The following is an 18,916-nucleotide window of genomic DNA, read 5'->3' on the forward strand; positions in this document are numbered from 1 at the left end:
TTCATTTGACTGCTCTTAAATCATATTCACTTAACCCTTTTCTTCACCTGCTGATTTTCTGCTGCTTTTGTCTCTTGCAGATTTGGACGTCATGTGAATCTATGTTTCTCAAGTATCAAAAGAGAGTAAGTTACATTGACCTACTTTATGAAAAACGGAATGGTACTTTTCTCTCTAGCCTAGTGCACTCTTTATCTGTAAGCTCCCCTACTGGTGTAGGTAGCTAAAAAAAAAAAAGGTACAGATGCCAGTACCCCATGTAGCCTATAGAACTTGATCTCGACGACCACATTTTACACCAATGCACCCCGACAATCGGTTGGTGGTCGGGAATCAAGTGGATGATTCTGGGACCAATTACAGGATGAGGGGTGTACTGAACTGTGCCTATAGCATGTCAAAAATCCCTCCAACGGGAAATAGGCCTTGGCAAATGGCCAGGGGCGCTGTCTTTTTCAGCACCACGGAGCTCCGCTATTACATGTCTCATGAGTGAAGATGCAACAGCAGACAATTCCTGCTCTTTTGTCCTGAGATGACACACTTTAGCCGTGTCATTGCTGCATTTAACTGGCAGCCTGTATTTAGGGCCTTTACTTTGTCGTATCATTTGGTCAAGGGGTTTCGATTCCTCAGCAAATCTTCTTGGAAAAATGAACTAAATCCCACATCAGAAGTCGACTTCAAATCACGCCAAAGACACACGACTCTACTCTACTTTTTTTCGACCACCTTTCACTTGCGCCGGACAGAGATATATCATTTTACTTTCAATAGCTTAGTCAGTCGCATGAATTATGGGGTGCACACAGCTAACGTTGTAATGATCGGATCAAAACATGGATTTTTGGGGCCATCGAGGAATGTCACATGGGCCAGAAATCATTGAATGGCCATTTTCACAAAGGAATAGACAGACTCTAGCATGTTACATTCCAAGAGCAATTGGAATCGAAAAAACACAACGTGCCCCACTTGGGGACCCGAGGACCGAGTTTGGGAAACGCTGGCCTGAAGATCAAATACCAATAGGGAGCCACTATGACGTGCTCACACGCTGACAGTACCAGCGTTTAACCACTAGATGGCCTCCGTGCTCCACGGTAAACTTTTCCCATCTCATCAGCACTTGACGCGCAATAATGCTCTCATTCTAGCCTACTAGTTGTTATCCTTCATTTAGGCCTCATGTGGGCACTTGATACGGTGCCGTCTATATGTGTGTGTATCTAACACGCCAAATAACTGGCCAGGCATAGAAAGGACACTTTGCGCTTTTGTTGAGCTAGGTGGTTGGCTCTTAAAAGAGCCTTTGGGGGTTGAGTAGTCAAGTTGCAGCCGCACCAGCGATTTTACTTGGCTTTGACGGCCTTCTCAGTCTTCTTGGGGAGCAGCACTGCCTGGATGTTGGGCAGAACACCACCCTGCGCGATGGTCACGCCGCCAAGCAGTTTGTTCAGCTCCTCGTCGTTACGGACTGCCAGCTGCAGGTGACGGGGGATGATACGAGTCTTCTTGTTGTCACGGGCAGCGTTTCCGGCCAACTCCAGGATCTCAGCAGTCAGGTACTCGAGCACTGCGGCCAGGTACACTGGTGCGCCAGCGCCCACACGCTCGGCGTAGTTGCCTTTACGCAGCAGCCTGTGCACACGGCCCACGGGGAACTGGAGCCCGGCACGGGATGAACGTGTCTTTGCCTTCGCCCTGGCCTTGCCTCCGGTTTTGCCTCTTCCGCTCATATTGGTAGCTTCAGTATGTCACAGAAAGTCTGAATGAGCCGCTGGCCACCTCGAGAGTCTTACTTATACCTCGCCACAAAAGCCATCGATTGGCCACCGGACCGGTGTGGCCTTATCCAATTGGAGTGAGGGAGGGACAGACAGACAGGCAGTCAGCCCTAAGCCCGCCCCCACCCACCCGCCCGCAGGCAGGCAGGCAGCAGAGTGACGAGGGCTAGGCTACTCTGTTTCCCTCCGACTTTTGTTACTTTTTCACGTTGGCGGGAGCGCCAAAGTGACAACTCAAATCACTGAAACATGTATCAATCAATTCGAGAGTGGCTCATAATACAAATGGCTGCTGTCCAACCCACTATAGTATGTATGCTTATTATTATCAGGATCAATGTGACATGCCAATTCTAACACATCACAACAATGTTGACTGGTGAGGGTGCTGCACTCTTGAGTGACAAATGTAAAGCCATTTAGCCACTCCAAAATGTGGTGCGTAAAAGTCATTCATTTCATTTCTTTTGCACCACGGGTAGGTAGGTGGAATGGAATGACATGCGCTTTTATGGAAAGAGGTGGGTGGCTCTTAAAAGAGCCTTTTGTGGTAACAACATGTGTCGAGTAGAAAGAACACTGTTTGTAATAGGTTTACTTCTTCTTGGGGGCTGCCTTCTTGGCCTTGGCCGCCTTGGGCTTGGCGGCTTTGGGCTTCGCTGCCTTGGTAGCCTTCTTGGGGCTCTTGGCCGCTTTCTTGGCCGCTGCGGCGGGCTTCTTCACCTTCTTTGGGCTCTTGGCGGCCTTTTTGGGTGTAGCGGGCTTCTTGGCCTTCTTGGGGGACTTCTTTGCGGCCACGGCCTTCTTGGCTGCTACCTTCTTGGGCTTCTTGGCGGCGGCGGGCTTCTTGGCGGCCACCTTCTTAGCTTTGGGGGCTGCGGCTTTCTTGGCGGGCTTCTTTGCCTCGACGGCCTTCTTGTTGAGCTTGAAGGAGCCGGAAGCACCGGTGCCCTTAGTCTGGACCAGGGTGCCCTTGGTGACGAGGCTCTTGACGGCGATCTTGACACGGGAGTTGTTCTTCTCCACGTCGTAGCCGCCTGCCGCCAGAGACTTCTTGAGCGCGGCCAGGGACACGCCGCTCCTCTCCTTGGAGGCGGACACCGCCTTGACGATGAGCTCGCCTACGCTGGGTCCCGCTTTCTTGGGCTTGGCTGCTGCCTTCTTCTTGGGTGCCTTGGCCGGCGCGGCGGCGGCGGGTGCTGGTGCGACTTCTGCCATGTCTGTCGTTCGGTCCGGTAAACACACACACTTACAACACTACGGTAGTCTGTGAGGAGGAGTACTTTGCTGTAGACGCTGCTCTGCGCTATTGAAGCTCCACACCGTGCAGGGGGCTGGCCTTAAACGCGACATGAGAACCATGTAGACTCAAGCCACCCAGCTCGGCTTCTCCGGGCTGGCCAAATGCTCTTTCACTTGTGTTTTCTGGTCGCCAATATCGGGCCAAAAGTCACCGACGGAGCCGCGTTTTTGGCCCAAAAGCGAACGGCCCAGCGAGCAGACTTGTGTCCGTTCAGAATAAAGTCATGTGGGCTGCAGAAGCCCCGTGCATTTTGCTGCGACTCGCTCAAAACCTCACCGTTCGACTGTCGGGTGGAGCGGTGCGCACTGCTTTTCCTGTGCTATTTGTCTCCTAAATGGCCTAAAAGTGCATCCGATTGCGAGCACCATTGATTGTGGAGTGAGCCGAGATGTCTGGCAAGGGAATCAAATGGTTTGGCGTCCCCTGATGTGCTCCTTGGTGTTTTAAAGGAGAGCTCTTTTGGGGACCTTAAAACACATGCACTTGTGAGGCCTGGCTGAGACTAGTTTCACGTTGTATTCGTCATGTGTCCAGGAGGCAAACGAGAAATAATACACTGTCCAACGACATGCTTACTTGCACTTTGTGTGTGTGTGTGTGATGTTTTATTAGTATGAGTTTATTAGTTGGATTTGGAGCCTGTGTGTTTTCTTGTGCTAGGTAGTCTCTCTCTCTGTCTGTGTGTCTCTTTCAAAAGCGTGTCAGAGAGAGAGAGAGAGAGAGAGAGAGATAGGCTTGTGGCCTTCTCGCAGTCCTTCCTCGCTTGACTCCGCAGCGTGACTCACTCGTGCCGGTCTTTGTGTCTGTGGGTCTTGGTGTCTGGCTGTGCGGCCGGCGCTATGGAGGCTGGCGCCCCATGTGCTTGTCCGCCCTGATATAGGCCTAGAGAGAGAGAGATTTGGAGCCTCTTCTTCTCTCTCCTCCTCCCTCTTGTACAGGTGTGTGTAAGGGATGTGAAACGGCTAGTTTCAATCGGTGACGTCACTTGCTCTGAGACTGTTGTTGATGATGTGTGCAGAGGGTCCCTGGTTCGGCCTAAAGTTATACTGTTACACAGGCTCCGGTCATCGGAGCACGAGTGGAATCCCACTCACTGTGTTATACTGCCATGCACACATTCCTACCCTGTTCATATCAGCATCATTTATTCCCTCTCCCCCCTTTTTGACATGTCCTCCACACACACACACACATGGATTTGCTTTTTTCACTGACAGGTTGGGTGGCTCTTAAAAGAGCCTTTGGGTTACTACAGCACTCCAAATGGGCTGTTTACTTGGAGCTGGTGTACTTGGTCACGGCCTTGGTGCCCTCGGACACTGCGTGCTTGGCCAGCTCTCCGGGGAGCAGCAGGCGCACTGCGGTCTGGATCTCCCTGGAGGTGATGGTGGAACGCTTGTTGTAGTGGGCCAGGCGAGACGACTCTCCGGCGATACGCTCGAAGATGTCGTTCACGAACGAGTTCATGATTCCCATGGCCTTGGAGGAGATGCCGGTATCGGGGTGGACCTGCTTCAGGACTTTGTACACGTAAATGGCGTAGCTCTCCTTCCTCGACTTTCGGCGTTTCTTGCCGCCTTTCCCTGCGGTCTTGGTGACGGCTTTCTTGGAGCCCTTCTTGGGCGCGGACTTTGCTGGCTCGGGCATGATGCTGATGTCTCGCTGCTTCTCACAAACGAATGAGGGGGTGGAGAGCCCTTTCCCTCTTATGAAGACGAAGCTAAGCTAATTCGCCGGCCGTGGACACACCCCTGCTTTCTCATAGGCGCCCCTGCCATTTGCCCAGTGGAGCTGAGCGCGCATAAGAGCCTTCCACTCAGAGGCTTGCTTCCCTAACAAAGACCATAGCCTATGCTCTGTCACTGGTGGGGAATGGTGTGTTTCCAAAAAAGTCCTACAATGGCCAAAAATAAGGCTCCCCTTTTTGGTACTTGGTGGGGATTTCCCAGCCGTGGTGCCTTTATTTCGGGTGTCTCGTAATACGACTGTACGCAAAGCCTGCACTGAACATAGCCTCCCTCCTGTCATGAACACTCCCTCCCTGTCCACTCAAGAGTGGCTCATGGTTTAATACGACTGTAGGCAAAGCCTGCACTGAACATAGCCTCCTGTCACGAATACTCCCTCCCTGTCCACTCAAGAGTGGCTCATGGTTTCCTACGATAATGGATTTGACCCTTTTGAAGCGGATGTGGGTGGCTCTTAAAAGAGCCTTTGGGTTCAAGTCGGGATGTTGACGTTCCGAGAAGAGTGCGTTTAACCGCCGAAACCGTACAGGGTGCGTCCCTGGCGTTTCAGAGCGTAGACCACGTCCATGGCCGTAACGGTCTTCCTCTTGGCGTGCTCGGTGTAGGTGACGGCGTCACGGATCACGTTCTCAAGGAACACCTTCAGGACACCGCGGGTCTCCTCGTAGATCAGCCCGGAGATACGCTTCACGCCGCCACGGCGAGCCAGACGGCGAATGGCGGGCTTGGTGATTCCCTGGATGTTATCGCGGAGAACCTTACGGTGACGCTTAGCGCCTCCTTTTCCGAGTCCCTTGCCGCCTTTACCTCTTCCAGACATCGTGTGTTCGCTAGCTGAGTTCAAGTGAATTAATGACGTAATTTTCGGTGCTCGGGTGCTCTTATTATCTGCGTTTGGTGGACCTGATTGAAGCCAGTGGCACAGAAAGCGCGCGCTTTTGCCTGGCCTCTGCTGCAAAGGGGAGGGCAGGGCGTTCGTTCTAGGGAACAATGGAGGAAGAAGAAATCAAAGCTACTTACTTACATGCGCGGGAAACACACTCAAATACTGAGCTATGTTGAACACAAGGCCCAACTGTGATGTCCCACTCTTCACATTGATTGGTGTTGTTCTACTTGTTGTTGTTGTTGCACCTGATTCAACTCTTTCAATCAGCTGTGCCTCTCCAGGGCTACCACAAAAAATGGCTACTCTACCCCTGCCTGGAGTTGGGAAACACTGAACTAGTAGGATTCAACCCACTGCAGTTGCCAGTCACACCTAATAGAGATAGGCGTTAAAACCTCAAATAGTGTCACAAGTACAAAGGAGAAACAAAGTGCAACATACGGGAAACAAATACACAAGGAATGCCACAAACCCTATAAGGGGTCCGTAATGTCACCTCAGCAGTCATGTAGCTCTTGAAGGCCATGTAATAACGTCATTCTTCTTTTTCTTCCCTAGACAGGATCCAGGTGGCCATGGGAAGGGTGGTGATACCTCTGCAAGCTGAAACGCAGTAAAACATTCCTCAGACACCCACCCAACACACACACAATAAAGGGATCATTTTCCTATGCGTACAGAGGTGATAGGGATGTGCAAATATTGTATGGTACTTTTTTCAAAAAACAATAACATAGCCTTATATTACGGAAATAGTGGTATGAGGTGGATCCTTTATAGGCCAGAGAGCCTCAGCTGTTGCATTGAATGATCTCAACAGGTCATTTCAAAGGGGACAAATGAGGCCCAAGGGCACATACTGGCGATTGACCAATCGGTGCAGTTGATTCACATCTCAGATGTGACTAGGTATCATCTTACAACTTATTGTTGCCATAATTGTCTCTTAAGTGCACTTAGTGGCTGCCGGCCCTCGGTTTAGTACATCGAGCAACAGAGGTTGCCTTTTAGGAGAATGACTGACAAGCGTTCAACTAGCTGGGATGCAGCTAGTGTCATCAAAGCACTTTGTCATAGCAAGTTAGAAGAAATAGGTTAAGGTTACGAAAAGGCTTAGGCTTACCCCAAATGTCACGTCCGTTCGTAGCTGTACTCCGTGTAGGCACAACAAGTCATCACACAGAGAGCACACTTGAAGCACAACTGCACTGCCTGGAAGGCCGCAACGGACTGAATTGGAATCCCTCAAACAGCACGCTAACTACATTCCGCTTTATGATGTCACAGTCAGCCCCTCGGAACACTGGTCCTCAACAATCTCAAACACCTTGGATACCCAAGCCAAACATTCTCGAATCACTCACATTCACAAATCAACCAGGGCGAAGAAGGCTGCCAGGAATTGAATGCTGAAAAGCTAACCTCCTTCACAGAGCAACATCATAGGACTGGGAGTTTGTGTTCAACAGCTTGCGTTCCCCTATTATCAAGGGCTTAGTTCCTCTATAGGCTACAGTGCAGATACTTCACATGCAGAGTACAACAACAAATAACAGAGGGCCTGTTACCACACCCTATAGGCTAGGAGTTGAACTTGGACCACAATGACATTGGTAGTAATTAGCCTGCAGCATAAATGACAGCTCCCTAACGGGGACATAAAGTGGAAATGGAAGTGCGACACATAGAGGAAAAGTCCTAATCCTAATCAAATAGACACATTTTTTTAAATTTTTATTTTTATTTATTTCACCAGGTAGGCAAGTTGAGAACAAGTTCTCATTTACAATTGCGACCTGGCCAAGATTAAGCAAAGCAGTTCGACACATACAACGACACAGACTTACACATGGAGTAAAACAAACATACAGTCAATAATACAGTATAAACAAGTCTATATACGATGTGAGCAAATGAGGTGAGATAAGGGAGGTAAAGGCAAAAAAAGCCCATGGTGGCAAAGTAAATACAATATAGCAAGTAAAACACTGGAATGGTACATTTGCAATGGAAGACATGTGCAAAGTAGAAATAAAAATAATGGGGTGCAAAGGAGCAAAATAAATACATTCATTAAATACAGTAGGGAAAGAGGTAGTTGTTTGGCCTAAATTATAGGTGGGCTATGTACAGGTGCAGTAATCTGTGAGCTGCTCTGACAGTTGGTGCTTAAAGCTAGTGAGGGAGATAAGTGTTTCCAGTTTCAGAGATTTTTGTAGTTCGTTCCAGTCATTGGCAGCAGAGAACTGGAAGGAGAGGCGGCCAAAGAAAGAATTGGTTTTGGGGGTGACTAGAGAGATATACATACACCTGTTTAGCAGATGTCGGGAAATGCTTGTGTTACTAGCTCCAACAGCACAGTAAGATCTAACCATGTTCCAACATTCCACACAATACACCCAAATGCAATTGGAATACATCAATATATGGACGAGCAATGTCAGACCGTCCGTAGACTAACATACCTTACAATACAATACTTTATATATCCACATGACATGAGCTATGCAAACCACCTCCACGTTAGGAATGTGCCCAGTGATATCTAACAAAAACACACACCTCCGTGGAACCCACATGGCAAGACAGGAAGGAAGACATGCAGGAGTGCTCATGAAGAAGACCGGAATCATCTCCAATCAAGTGAACAATGTCAAAGGAATAGGGCAAGTCATATAGATAGGGAGGCATTTCACCGCCACCCGCTGGAGCACAAGTCATTTTGCCAACACTGGCTCATCATTCAAAGCCACATAGGGAGGGATCTTAACACCACCTGCTGGATCAGAAGTGCCACTCACAATGGCCACACAGACCATTTCTCCCTCAACCTGATGCAATTGTCACAACAAGTATGTGCTCAAAATCAAACATTAACTACAACAGATCATCAAATAGGCAAACACATGCTCATGTAGAGTACCTCAAATTATACAGTTACTTTGTCACCAAAGCTAATCTGTCATTCATCTACAAATACATGCTCTTCTAAAGCCACAATGCAATGTTCACATGGTACATTTCATTTCTTACAATCTATGTCACTATTACTTCATTTGACTGCTCTTAAATCATATTCACTTAACCCTTTTCTTCACCTGCTGATTTTCTGCTGCTTTTGTCTCTTGCAGATTTGGACGTCATGTGAATCTATGTTTCTCAAGTATCAAAAGAGAGTAAGTTACATTGACCTACTTTATGAAAAACGGAATGGTACTTTTCTCTCTAGCCTAGTGCACTCTTTATCTGTAAGCTCCCCTACTGGTGTAGGTAGCTAAAAAAAAAAAAAGGTACAGATGCCAGTACCCCATGTAGCCTATAGAACTTGATCTCGACGACCACATTTTACACCAATGCACCCCGACAATCGGTTGGTGGTCGGGAATCAAGTGGATGATTCTGGGACCAATTACAGGATGAGGGGTGTACTGAACTGTGCCTATAGCATGTCAAAAATCCCTCCAACGGGAAATAGGCCTTGGCAAATGGCCAGGGGCGCTGTCTTTTTCAGCACCACGGAGCTCCGCTATTACATGTCTCATGAGTGAAGATGCAACAGCAGACAATTCCTGCTCTTTTGTCCTGAGATGACACACTTTAGCCGTGTCATTGCTGCATTTAACTGGCAGCCTGTATTTAGGGCCTTTACTTTGTCGTATCATTTGGTCAAGGGGTTTCGATTCCTCAGCAAATCTTCTTGGAAAAATGAACTAAATCCCACATCAGAAGTCGACTTCAAATCACGCCAAAGACACACGACTCTACTCTACTTTTTTTCGACCACCTTTCACTTGCGCCGGACAGAGATATATCATTTTACTTTCAATAGCTTAGTCAGTCGCATGAATTATGGGGTGCACACAGCTAACGTTGTAATGATCGGATCAAAACATGGATTTTTGGGGCCATCGAGGAATGTCACATGGGCCAGAAATCATTGAATGGCCATTTTCACAAAGGAATAGACAGACTCTAGCATGTTACATTCCAAGAGCAATTGGAATCGAAAAAACACAACGTGCCCCACTTGGGGACCCGAGGACCGAGTTTGGGAAACGCTGGCCTGAAGATCAAATACCAATAGGGAGCCACTATGACGTGCTCACACGCTGACAGTACCAGCGTTTAACCACTAGATGGCCTCCGTGCTCCACGGTAAACTTTTCCCATCTCATCAGCGGCACTTTCAAAGTCAGTTGTTCTTAGCTACATAGTGACCATTTTTGACACTTTTTGCCCTATATCATTACTATCACTCATTACTGCTAGTGTATTTTTCCCCTCTTCTACTCTAGGCATACATCTAATCACATATAAGAGAGCGTTATTGAAACGACTCAAGTCAGTTAAGAACCAACTCTTATTTACAATCACGGCCGGTGGTGATACAGCCTGGAATCGAACCACGGTCTGTAGTGACTCGAGAACAGGGAACATACACGGTGGGAAAGGGGCGTGTACAAATGGAACAATTGTGCCTTTTTGACTGAAATATGGAGGTGGCTCTTAAAAGAGCCTTTGGGGGATTTTGGAGATCAGGTCATCGTTTATGCGCGCTCTCCGCGAATACGACGGGCCAGCTGGATGTCCTTGGGCATGATGGTCACCCTCTTGGCGTGGATGGCGCACAGGTTGGTGTCCTCGAACAGGCCGACCAGGTAAGCCTCGCTTGCCTCCTGCAGGGCCATCACTGCGGAACTCTGGAAGCGCAGGTCGGTCTTAAAGTCCTGGGCAATTTCTCGCACCAGGCGCTGGAAAGGCAGTTTGCGGATCAGCAGCTCAGTGGACTTCTGGTAACGACGGATCTCTCTAAGAGCCACGGTGCCGGGCCTGTAACGGTGAGGCTTCTTCACGCCGCCGGTGGCCGGGGCGCTCTTGCGCGCAGCCTTGGTGGCGAGCTGCTTCCTGGGTGCTTTGCCACCGGTGGATTTGCGAGCGGTTTGCTTGGTTCTGGCCATGGCGCTAGCTAGCTTCCTTCTTTCACAGTCGGAGTATAGCCTCAAAATGCCTATGTGAAGTTTATAAAGCCGGCAGCGGCGTCTGCTCATTGGTCACCATCTCCGCACCGCCCTGATTGGCCCGTTGCGGAGGCCTCCTCCGCCGCCCATTGGACGGGAGGCTCGGCCTCTCCGTGCCGCCCCAAAATGCAACCCCCACCCTCGCCGAGGCGCGCTTGGGTCTTTTGTTAGGGCCGCGAGCAACGTTACACTTGACGCGCAATAATGCTCTCATTCTAGCCTACTAGTTGTTATCCTTCATTTAGGCCTCATGTGGGCACTTGATACGGTGCCGTCTATATGTGTGTGTATCTAACACGCCAAATAATTGGCCAGGCATAGAAAGGACACTTTGCGCTTTTGTTGAGCTAGGTGGTTGGCTCTTAAAAGAGCCTTTGGGGGTTGAGTAGTCAAGTTGCAGCCGCACCAGCGATTTTACTTGGCTTTGACGGCCTTCTCAGTCTTCTTGGGGAGCAGCACTGCCTGGATGTTGGGCAGAACACCACCCTGCGCGATGGTCACGCCGCCAAGCAGTTTGTTCAGCTCCTCGTCGTTACGGACTGCCAGCTGCAGGTGACGGGGGATGATACGAGTCTTCTTGTTGTCACGGGCAGCGTTTCCGGCCAACTCCAGGATCTCAGCAGTCAGGTACTCGAGCACTGCGGCCAGGTACACTGGTGCGCCAGCGCCCACACGCTCGGCGTAGTTGCCTTTACGCAGCAGCCTGTGCACACGGCCCACGGGGAACTGGAGCCCGGCACGGGATGAACGTGTCTTTGCCTTCGCCCTGGCCTTGCCTCCGGTTTTGCCTCTTCCGCTCATATTGGTAGCTTCAGTATGTCACAGAAAGTCTGAATGAGCCGCTGGCCACCTCGAGAGTCTTACTTATACCTCGCCACAAAAGCCATCGATTGGCCACCGGACCGGTGTGGCCTTATCCAATTGGAGTGAGGGAGGGACAGACAGACAGGCAGTCAGCCCTAAGCCCGCCCCCACCCACCCGCCCGCAGGCAGGCAGGCAGCAGAGTGACGAGGGCTAGGCTACTCTGTTTCCCTCCGACTTTTGTTACTTTTTCACGTTGGCGGGAGCGCCAAAGTGACAACTCAAATCACTGAAACATGTATCAATCAATTCGAGAGTGGCTCATAATACAAATGGCTGCTGTCCAACCCACTATAGTATGTATGCTTATTATTATCAGGATCAATGTGACATGCCAATTCTAACACATCACAACAATGTTGACTGGTGAGGGTGCTGCACTCTTGAGTGACAAATGTAAAGCCATTTAGCCACTCCAAAATGTGGTGCGTAAAAGTCATTCATTTCATTTCTTTTGCACCACGGGTAGGTAGGTGGAATGGAATGACATGCGCTTTTATGGAAAGAGGTGGGTGGCTCTTAAAAGAGCCTTTTGTGGTAACAACATGTGTCGAGTAGAAAGAACACTGTTTGTAATAGGTTTACTTCTTCTTGGGGGCTGCCTTCTTGGCCTTGGCCGCCTTGGGCTTGGCGGCTTTGGGCTTCGCTGCCTTGGTAGCCTTCTTGGGGCTCTTGGCCGCTTTCTTGGCCGCTGCGGCGGGCTTCTTCACCTTCTTTGGGCTCTTGGCGGCCTTTTTGGGTGTAGCGGGCTTCTTGGCCTTCTTGGGGGACTTCTTTGCGGCCACGGCCTTCTTGGCTGCTACCTTCTTGGGCTTCTTGGCGGCGGCGGGCTTCTTGGCGGCCACCTTCTTAGCTTTGGGGGCTGCGGCTTTCTTGGCGGGCTTCTTTGCCTCGACGGCCTTCTTGTTGAGCTTGAAGGAGCCGGAAGCACCGGTGCCCTTAGTCTGGACCAGGGTGCCCTTGGTGACGAGGCTCTTGACGGCGATCTTGACACGGGAGTTGTTCTTCTCCACGTCGTAGCCGCCTGCCGCCAGAGACTTCTTGAGCGCGGCCAGGGACACGCCGCTCCTCTCCTTGGAGGCGGACACCGCCTTGACGATGAGCTCGCCTACGCTGGGTCCCGCTTTCTTGGGCTTGGCTGCTGCCTTCTTCTTGGGTGCCTTGGCCGGCGCGGCGGCGGCGGGTGCTGGTGCGACTTCTGCCATGTCTGTCGTTCGGTCCGGTAAACACACACACTTACAACACTACGGTAGTCTGTGAGGAGGAGTACTTTGCTGTAGACGCTGCTCTGCGCTATTGAAGCTCCACACCGTGCAGGGGGCTGGCCTTAAACGCGACATGAGAACCATGTAGACTCAAGCCACCCAGCTCGGCTTCTCCGGGCTGGCCAAATGCTCTTTCACTTGTGTTTTCTGGTCGCCAATATCGGGCCAAAAGTCACCGACGGAGCCGCGTTTTTGGCCCAAAAGCGAACGGCCCAGCGAGCAGACTTGTGTCCGTTCAGAATAAAGTCATGTGGGCTGCAGAAGCCCCGTGCATTTTGCTGCGACTCGCTCAAAACCTCACCGTTCGACTGTCGGGTGGAGCGGTGCGCACTGCTTTTCCTGTGCTATTTGTCTCCTAAATGGCCTAAAAGTGCATCCGATTGCGAGCACCATTGATTGTGGAGTGAGCCGAGATGTCTGGCAAGGGAATCAAATGGTTTGGCGTCCCCTGATGTGCTCCTTGGTGTTTTAAAGGAGAGCTCTTTTGGGGACCTTAAAACACATGCACTTGTGAGGCCTGGCTGAGACTAGTTTCACGTTGTATTCGTCATGTGTCCAGGAGGCAAACGAGAAATAATACACTGTCCAACGACATGCTTACTTGCACTTTGTGTGTGTGTGTGTGATGTTTTATTAGTATGAGTTTATTAGTTGGATTTGGAGCCTGTGTGTTTTCTTGTGCTAGGTAGTCTCTCTCTCTGTCTGTGTGTCTCTTTCAAAAGCGTGTCAGAGAGAGAGAGAGAGAGAGAGAGAGAGAGAGAGAGAGAGAGAGATAGGCTTGTGGCCTTCTCGCAGTCCTTCCTCGCTTGACTCCGCAGCGTGACTCACTCGTGCCGGTCTTTGTGTCTGTGGGTCTTGGTGTCTGGCTGTGCGGCCGGCGCTATGGAGGCTGGCGCCCCATGTGCTTGTCCGCCCTGATATAGGCCTAGAGAGAGAGATTTGGAGCCTCTTCTTCTCTCTCCTCCTCCCTCTTGTACAGGTGTGTGTAAGGGATGTGAAACGGCTAGTTTCAATCGGTGACGTCACTTGCTCTGAGACTGTTGTTGATGATGTGTGCAGAGGGTCCCTGGTTCGGCCTAAAGTTATACTGTTACACAGGCTCCAGTCATCGGAGCACGAGTGGAATCCCACTCACTGTGTTATACTGCCATGCACACATTCCTACCCTGTTCATGTCAGCATCATTTATTCCCTCTCCCCCCTTTTTGACATGTCCTCCACACACACACACACATATATGGATTTGCTTTTTTCACTGACAGGTTGGGTGGCTCTTAAAAGAGCCTTTGGGTTACTACAGCACTCCAAATGGGCTGTTTACTTGGAGCTGGTGTACTTGGTCACGGCCTTGGTGCCCTCGGACACTGCGTGCTTGGCCAGCTCTCCGGGGAGCAGCAGGCGCACTGCGGTCTGGATCTCCCTGGAGGTGATGGTGGAACGCTTGTTGTAGTGGGCCAGGCGAGACGACTCTCCGGCGATACGCTCGAAGATGTCGTTCACGAACGAGTTCATGATTCCCATGGCCTTGGAGGAGATGCCGGTATCGGGGTGGACCTGCTTCAGGACTTTGTACACGTAAATGGCGTAGCTCTCCTTCCTCGACTTTCGGCGTTTCTTGCCGCCTTTCCCTGCGGTCTTGGTGACGGCTTTCTTGGAGCCCTTCTTGGGCGCGGACTTTGCTGGCTCGGGCATGATGCTGATGTCTCGCTGCTTCTCACAAACGAATGAGGGGGTGGAGAGCCCTTTCCCTCTTATGAAGACGAAGCTAAGCTAATTCGCCGGCCGTGGACACACCCCTGCTTTCTCATAGGCGCCCCTGCCATTTGCCCAGTGGAGCTGAGCGCGCATAAGAGCCTTCCACTCAGAGGCTTGCTTCCCTAACAAAGACCATAGCCTATGCTCTGTCACTGGTGGGGAATGGTGTGTTTCCAAAAAAGTCCTACAATGGCCAAAAATAAGGCTCCCCTTTTTGGTACTTGGTGGGGATTTCCCAGCCGTGGTGCCTTTATTTCGGGTGTCTCGTAATACGACTGTACGCAAAGCCTGCACTGAACATAGCCTCCCTCCTGTCATGAACACTCCCTCCCTGTCCACTCAAGAGTGGCTCATGGTTTAATACGACTGTAGGCAAAGCCTGCACTGAACATAGCCTCCTGTCACGAATACTCCCTCCCTGTCCACTCAAGAGTGGCTCATGGTTTCCTACGATAATGGATTTGACCCTTTTGAAGCGGATGTGGGTGGCTCTTAAAAGAGCCTTTGGGTTCAAGTCGGGATGTTGACGTTCCGAGAAGAGTGCGTTTAACCGCCGAAACCGTACAGGGTGCGTCCCTGGCGTTTCAGAGCGTAGACCACGTCCATGGCCGTAACGGTCTTCCTCTTGGCGTGCTCGGTGTAGGTGACGGCGTCACGGATCACGTTCTCAAGGAACACCTTCAGGACACCGCGGGTCTCCTCGTAGATCAGCCCGGAGATACGCTTCACGCCGCCACGGCGAGCCAGACGGCGAATGGCGGGCTTGGTGATTCCCTGGATGTTATCGCGGAGAACCTTACGGTGACGCTTAGCGCCTCCTTTTCCGAGTCCCTTGCCGCCTTTACCTCTTCCAGACATCGTGTGTTCGCTAGCTGAGTTCAAGTGAATTAATGACGTAATTTTCGGTGCTCGGGTGCTCTTATTATCTGCGTTTGGTGGACCTGATTGAAGCCAGTGGCACAGAAAGCGCGCGCTTTTGCCTGGCCTCTGCTGCAAAGGGGAGGGCAGGGCGTTCGTTCTAGGGAACAATGGAGGAAGAAGAAATCAAAGCTACTTACTTACATGCGCGGGAAACACACTCAAATACTGAGCTATGTTGAACACAAGGCCCAACTGTGATGTCCCACTCTTCACATTGATTGGTGTTGTTCTACTTGTTGTTGTTGTTGCACCTGATTCAACTCTTTCAATCAGCTGTGCCTCTCCAGGGCTACCACAAAAAATGGCTACTCTACCCCTGCCTGGAGTTGGGAAACACTGAACTAGTAGGATTCAACCCACTGCAGTTGCCAGTCACACCTAATAGAGATAGGCGTTAAAACCTCAAATAGTGTCACAAGTACAAAGGAGAAACAAAGTGCAACATACGGGAAACAAATACACAAGGAATGCCACAAACCCTATAAGGGGTCCGTAATGTCACCTCAGCAGTCATGTAGCTCTTGAAGGCCATGTAATAACGTCATTCTTCTTTTTCTTCCCTAGACAGGATCCAGGTGGCCATGGGAAGGGTGGTGATACCTCTGCAAGCTGAAACGCAGTAAAACATTCCTCAGACACCCACCCAACACACACACAATAAAGGGATCATTTTCCTATGCGTACAGAGGTGATAGGGATGTGCAAATATTGTATGGTACTTTTTTCAAAAAACAATAACATAGCCTTATATTACGGAAATAGTGGTATGAGGTGGATCCTTTATAGGCCAGAGAGCCTCAGCTGTTGCATTGAATGATCTCAACAGGTCATTTCAAAGGGGACAAATGAGGCCCAAGGGCACATACTGGCGATTGACCAATCGGTGCAGTTGATTCACATCTCAGATGTGACTAGGTATCATCTTACAACTTATTGTTGCCATAATTGTCTCTTACGTGCACTTAGTGGCTGCCGGCCCTCGGTTTAGTACATCGAGCAACAGAGGTTGCCTTTTAGGAGAATGACTGACAAGCGTTCAACTAGCTGGGATGCAGCTAGTGTCATCAAAGCACTTTGTCATAGCAAGTTAGAAGAAATAGGTTAAGGTTACGAAAAGGCTTAGGCTTACCCCAAATGTCACGTCCGTTCGTAGCTGTACTCCGTGTAGGCACAACAAGTCATCACACAGAGAGCACACTTGAAGCACAACTGCACTGCCTGGAAGGCCGCAACGGACTGAATTGGAATCCCTCAAACAGCACGCTAACTACATTCCGCTTTATGATGTCACAGTCAGCCCCTCGGAACACTGGTCCTCAACAATCTCAAACACCTTGGATACCCAAGCCAAACATTCTCGAATCACTCACATTCACAAATCAACCAGGGCGAAGAAGGCTGCCAGGAATTGAATGCTGAAAAGCTAACCTCCTTCACAGAGCAACATCATAGGACTGGGAGTTTGTGTTCAACAGCTTGCGTTCCCCTATTATCAAGGGCTTAGTTCCTCTATAGGCTACAGTGCAGATACTTCACATGCAGAGTACAACAACAAATAACAGAGGGCCTGTTACCACACCCTATAGGCTAGGAGTTGAACTTGGACCACAATGACATTGGTAGTAATTAGCCTGCAGCATAAATGACAGCTCCCTAACGGGGACATAAAGTGGAAATGGAAGTGCGACACATAGAGGAAAAGTCCTAATCCTAATCAAATAGACACATTTTTTTAAATTTTTATTTTTATTTATTTCACCAGGTAGGCAAGTTGAGAACAAGTTCTCATTTACAATTGCGACCTGGCCAAGATTAAGCAAAGCAGTTCGACACATACAACGACACAGACTTACACATGGAGTAAAACAAACATACAGTCAATAATACAGTATAAACAAGTCTATATACGATGTGAGCAAATGAGGTGAGATAAGGGAGGTAAAGGCAAAAAAAGCCCATGGTGGCAAAGTAAATACAATATAGCAAGTAAAACACTGGAATGGTACATTTGCAATGGAAGACATGTGCAAAGTAGAAATAAAAATAATGGGGTGCAAAGGAGCAAAATAAATACATTCATTAAATACAGTAGGGAAAGAGGTAGTTGTTTGGCCTAAATTATAGGTGGGCTATGTACAGGTGCAGTAATCTGTGAGCTGCTCTGACAGTTGGTGCTTAAAGCTAGTGAGGGAGATAAGTGTTTCCAGTTTCAGAGATTTTTGTAGTTCGTTCCAGTCATTGGCAGCAGAGAACTGGAAGGAGAGGCGGCCAAAGAAAGAATTGGTTTTGGGGGTGACTAGAGAGATATACATACACCTGTTTAGCAGATGTCGGGAAATGCTTGTGTTACTAGCTCCAACAGCACAGTAAGATCTAACCATGTTCCAACATTCCACACAATACACCCAAATGCAATTGGAATACATCAATATATGGACGAGCAATGTCAGACCGTCCGTAGACTAACATACCTTACAATACAATACTTTATATATCCACATGACATGAGCTATGCAAACCACCTCCACGTTAGGAATGTGCCCAGTGATATCTAACAAAAACACACACCTCCGTGGAACCCACATGGCAAGACAGGAAGGAAGACATGCAGGAGTGCTCATGAAGAAGACCGGAATCATCTCCAATCAAGTGAACAATGTCAAAGGAATAGGGCAAGTCATATAGATAGGGAGGCATTTCACCGCCACCCGCTGGAGCACAAGTCATTTTGCCAACACTGGCTCATCATTCAAAGCCACATAGGGAGGGATCTTAACACCACCTGCTGGATCAGAAGTGCCACTCACAATGGCCACACAGACCATTTCTCCCTCAACCTGATGCAATTGTCACAACAAGTATGTGCTCAAAATCAAACATTAACTACAACAGATCATCAAATAGGCAAACACATGCTCATGTAGAGTACCTCAAATTATACAGTTACTTTGTCACCAAAGCTAATCTGTCATTCATCTACAAATACATGCTCTTCTAAAGCCACAATGCAATGTTCACATGGTACATTTCATTTCTTACAATCTATGTCACTATTACTTCATTTGACTGCTCTTAAATCATATTCACTTAACCCTTTTCTTCACCTGCTGATTTTCTGCTGCTTTTGTCTCTTGCAGATTTGGACGTCATGTGAATCTATGTTTCTCAAGTATCAAAAGAGAGTAAGTTACATTGACCTACTTTATGAAAAACGGAATGGTACTTTTCTCTCTAGCCTAGTGCACTCTTTATCTGTAAGCTCCCCTACTGGTGTAGGTAGCTAAAAAAAAAAAAGGTACAGATGCCAGTACCCCATGTAGCCTATAGAACTTGATCTCGACGACCACATTTTACACCAATGCACCCCG

General features: G+C 49.3%; 6 protein-coding genes across 6 annotated transcripts; all 6 read right to left on the reverse strand.

Moving 5' to 3' along the window:
* Nucleotides 1–1,290: 1,290 nt before the first annotated feature.
* Nucleotides 1,291–1,900, reverse strand: LOC118956082 (histone H2A). The gene has a single exon (XM_036974153.1). It carries the CDS (start codon nucleotides 1,737–1,739, stop codon nucleotides 1,353–1,355), a length of 387 nt encoding a protein of 128 aa, XP_036830048.1. The 5' UTR covers nucleotides 1,740–1,900; the 3' UTR covers nucleotides 1,291–1,352.
* Nucleotides 1,901–2,216: 316 nt separating this feature from the next.
* LOC118956076 (histone H1) lies at nucleotides 2,217–4,040 on the reverse strand. The gene has a single exon (XM_036974147.1). The coding sequence runs from the start codon at nucleotides 3,003–3,005 to the stop codon at nucleotides 2,382–2,384; it is 624 nt and encodes a 207-aa protein (XP_036830042.1). The 5' UTR covers nucleotides 3,006–4,040; the 3' UTR covers nucleotides 2,217–2,381.
* Nucleotides 4,041–4,308: 268 nt separating this feature from the next.
* LOC118956083 (histone H2B) lies at nucleotides 4,309–4,791 on the reverse strand. Its single transcript, XM_036974154.1, has one exon. The coding sequence runs from the start codon at nucleotides 4,735–4,737 to the stop codon at nucleotides 4,363–4,365; it is 375 nt and encodes a 124-aa protein (XP_036830049.1). The 5' UTR covers nucleotides 4,738–4,791; the 3' UTR covers nucleotides 4,309–4,362.
* Nucleotides 4,792–5,285: 494 nt separating this feature from the next.
* LOC118956084 lies at nucleotides 5,286–16,059 on the reverse strand. Its single transcript, XM_036974155.1, has 5 exons — nucleotides 15,193–16,059; nucleotides 14,427–14,437; nucleotides 13,373–13,379; nucleotides 10,355–10,704; nucleotides 5,286–5,672 (listed from the first exon to the last, which is right to left on the reverse strand). The coding sequence occupies exons 1-5, from the start codon at nucleotides 15,483–15,485 to the stop codon at nucleotides 5,347–5,349; spliced, it is 987 nt and encodes a 328-aa protein (XP_036830050.1). The 5' UTR covers nucleotides 15,486–16,059; the 3' UTR covers nucleotides 5,286–5,346.
* Nucleotides 11,098–11,592, reverse strand: LOC118956080 (histone H2A). Its single transcript, XM_036974151.1, has one exon. It carries the CDS (start codon nucleotides 11,544–11,546, stop codon nucleotides 11,160–11,162), a length of 387 nt encoding a protein of 128 aa, XP_036830046.1. The 5' UTR covers nucleotides 11,547–11,592; the 3' UTR covers nucleotides 11,098–11,159.
* On the reverse strand, nucleotides 12,117–12,959 carry LOC118956078 (histone H1). Its single transcript, XM_036974149.1, has one exon. The coding sequence runs from the start codon at nucleotides 12,810–12,812 to the stop codon at nucleotides 12,189–12,191; it is 624 nt and encodes a 207-aa protein (XP_036830044.1). The 5' UTR covers nucleotides 12,813–12,959; the 3' UTR covers nucleotides 12,117–12,188.
* Nucleotides 16,060–18,916: the final 2,857 nt, after the last annotated feature.

The sequence above is a fragment of the Oncorhynchus mykiss genome, unplaced genomic scaffold, assembly GCF_013265735.2.
Source record: "Oncorhynchus mykiss isolate Arlee unplaced genomic scaffold, USDA_OmykA_1.1 un_scaffold_415, whole genome shotgun sequence".
NCBI classification, from domain to species: domain Eukaryota; kingdom Metazoa; phylum Chordata; class Actinopteri; order Salmoniformes; family Salmonidae; genus Oncorhynchus; species Oncorhynchus mykiss.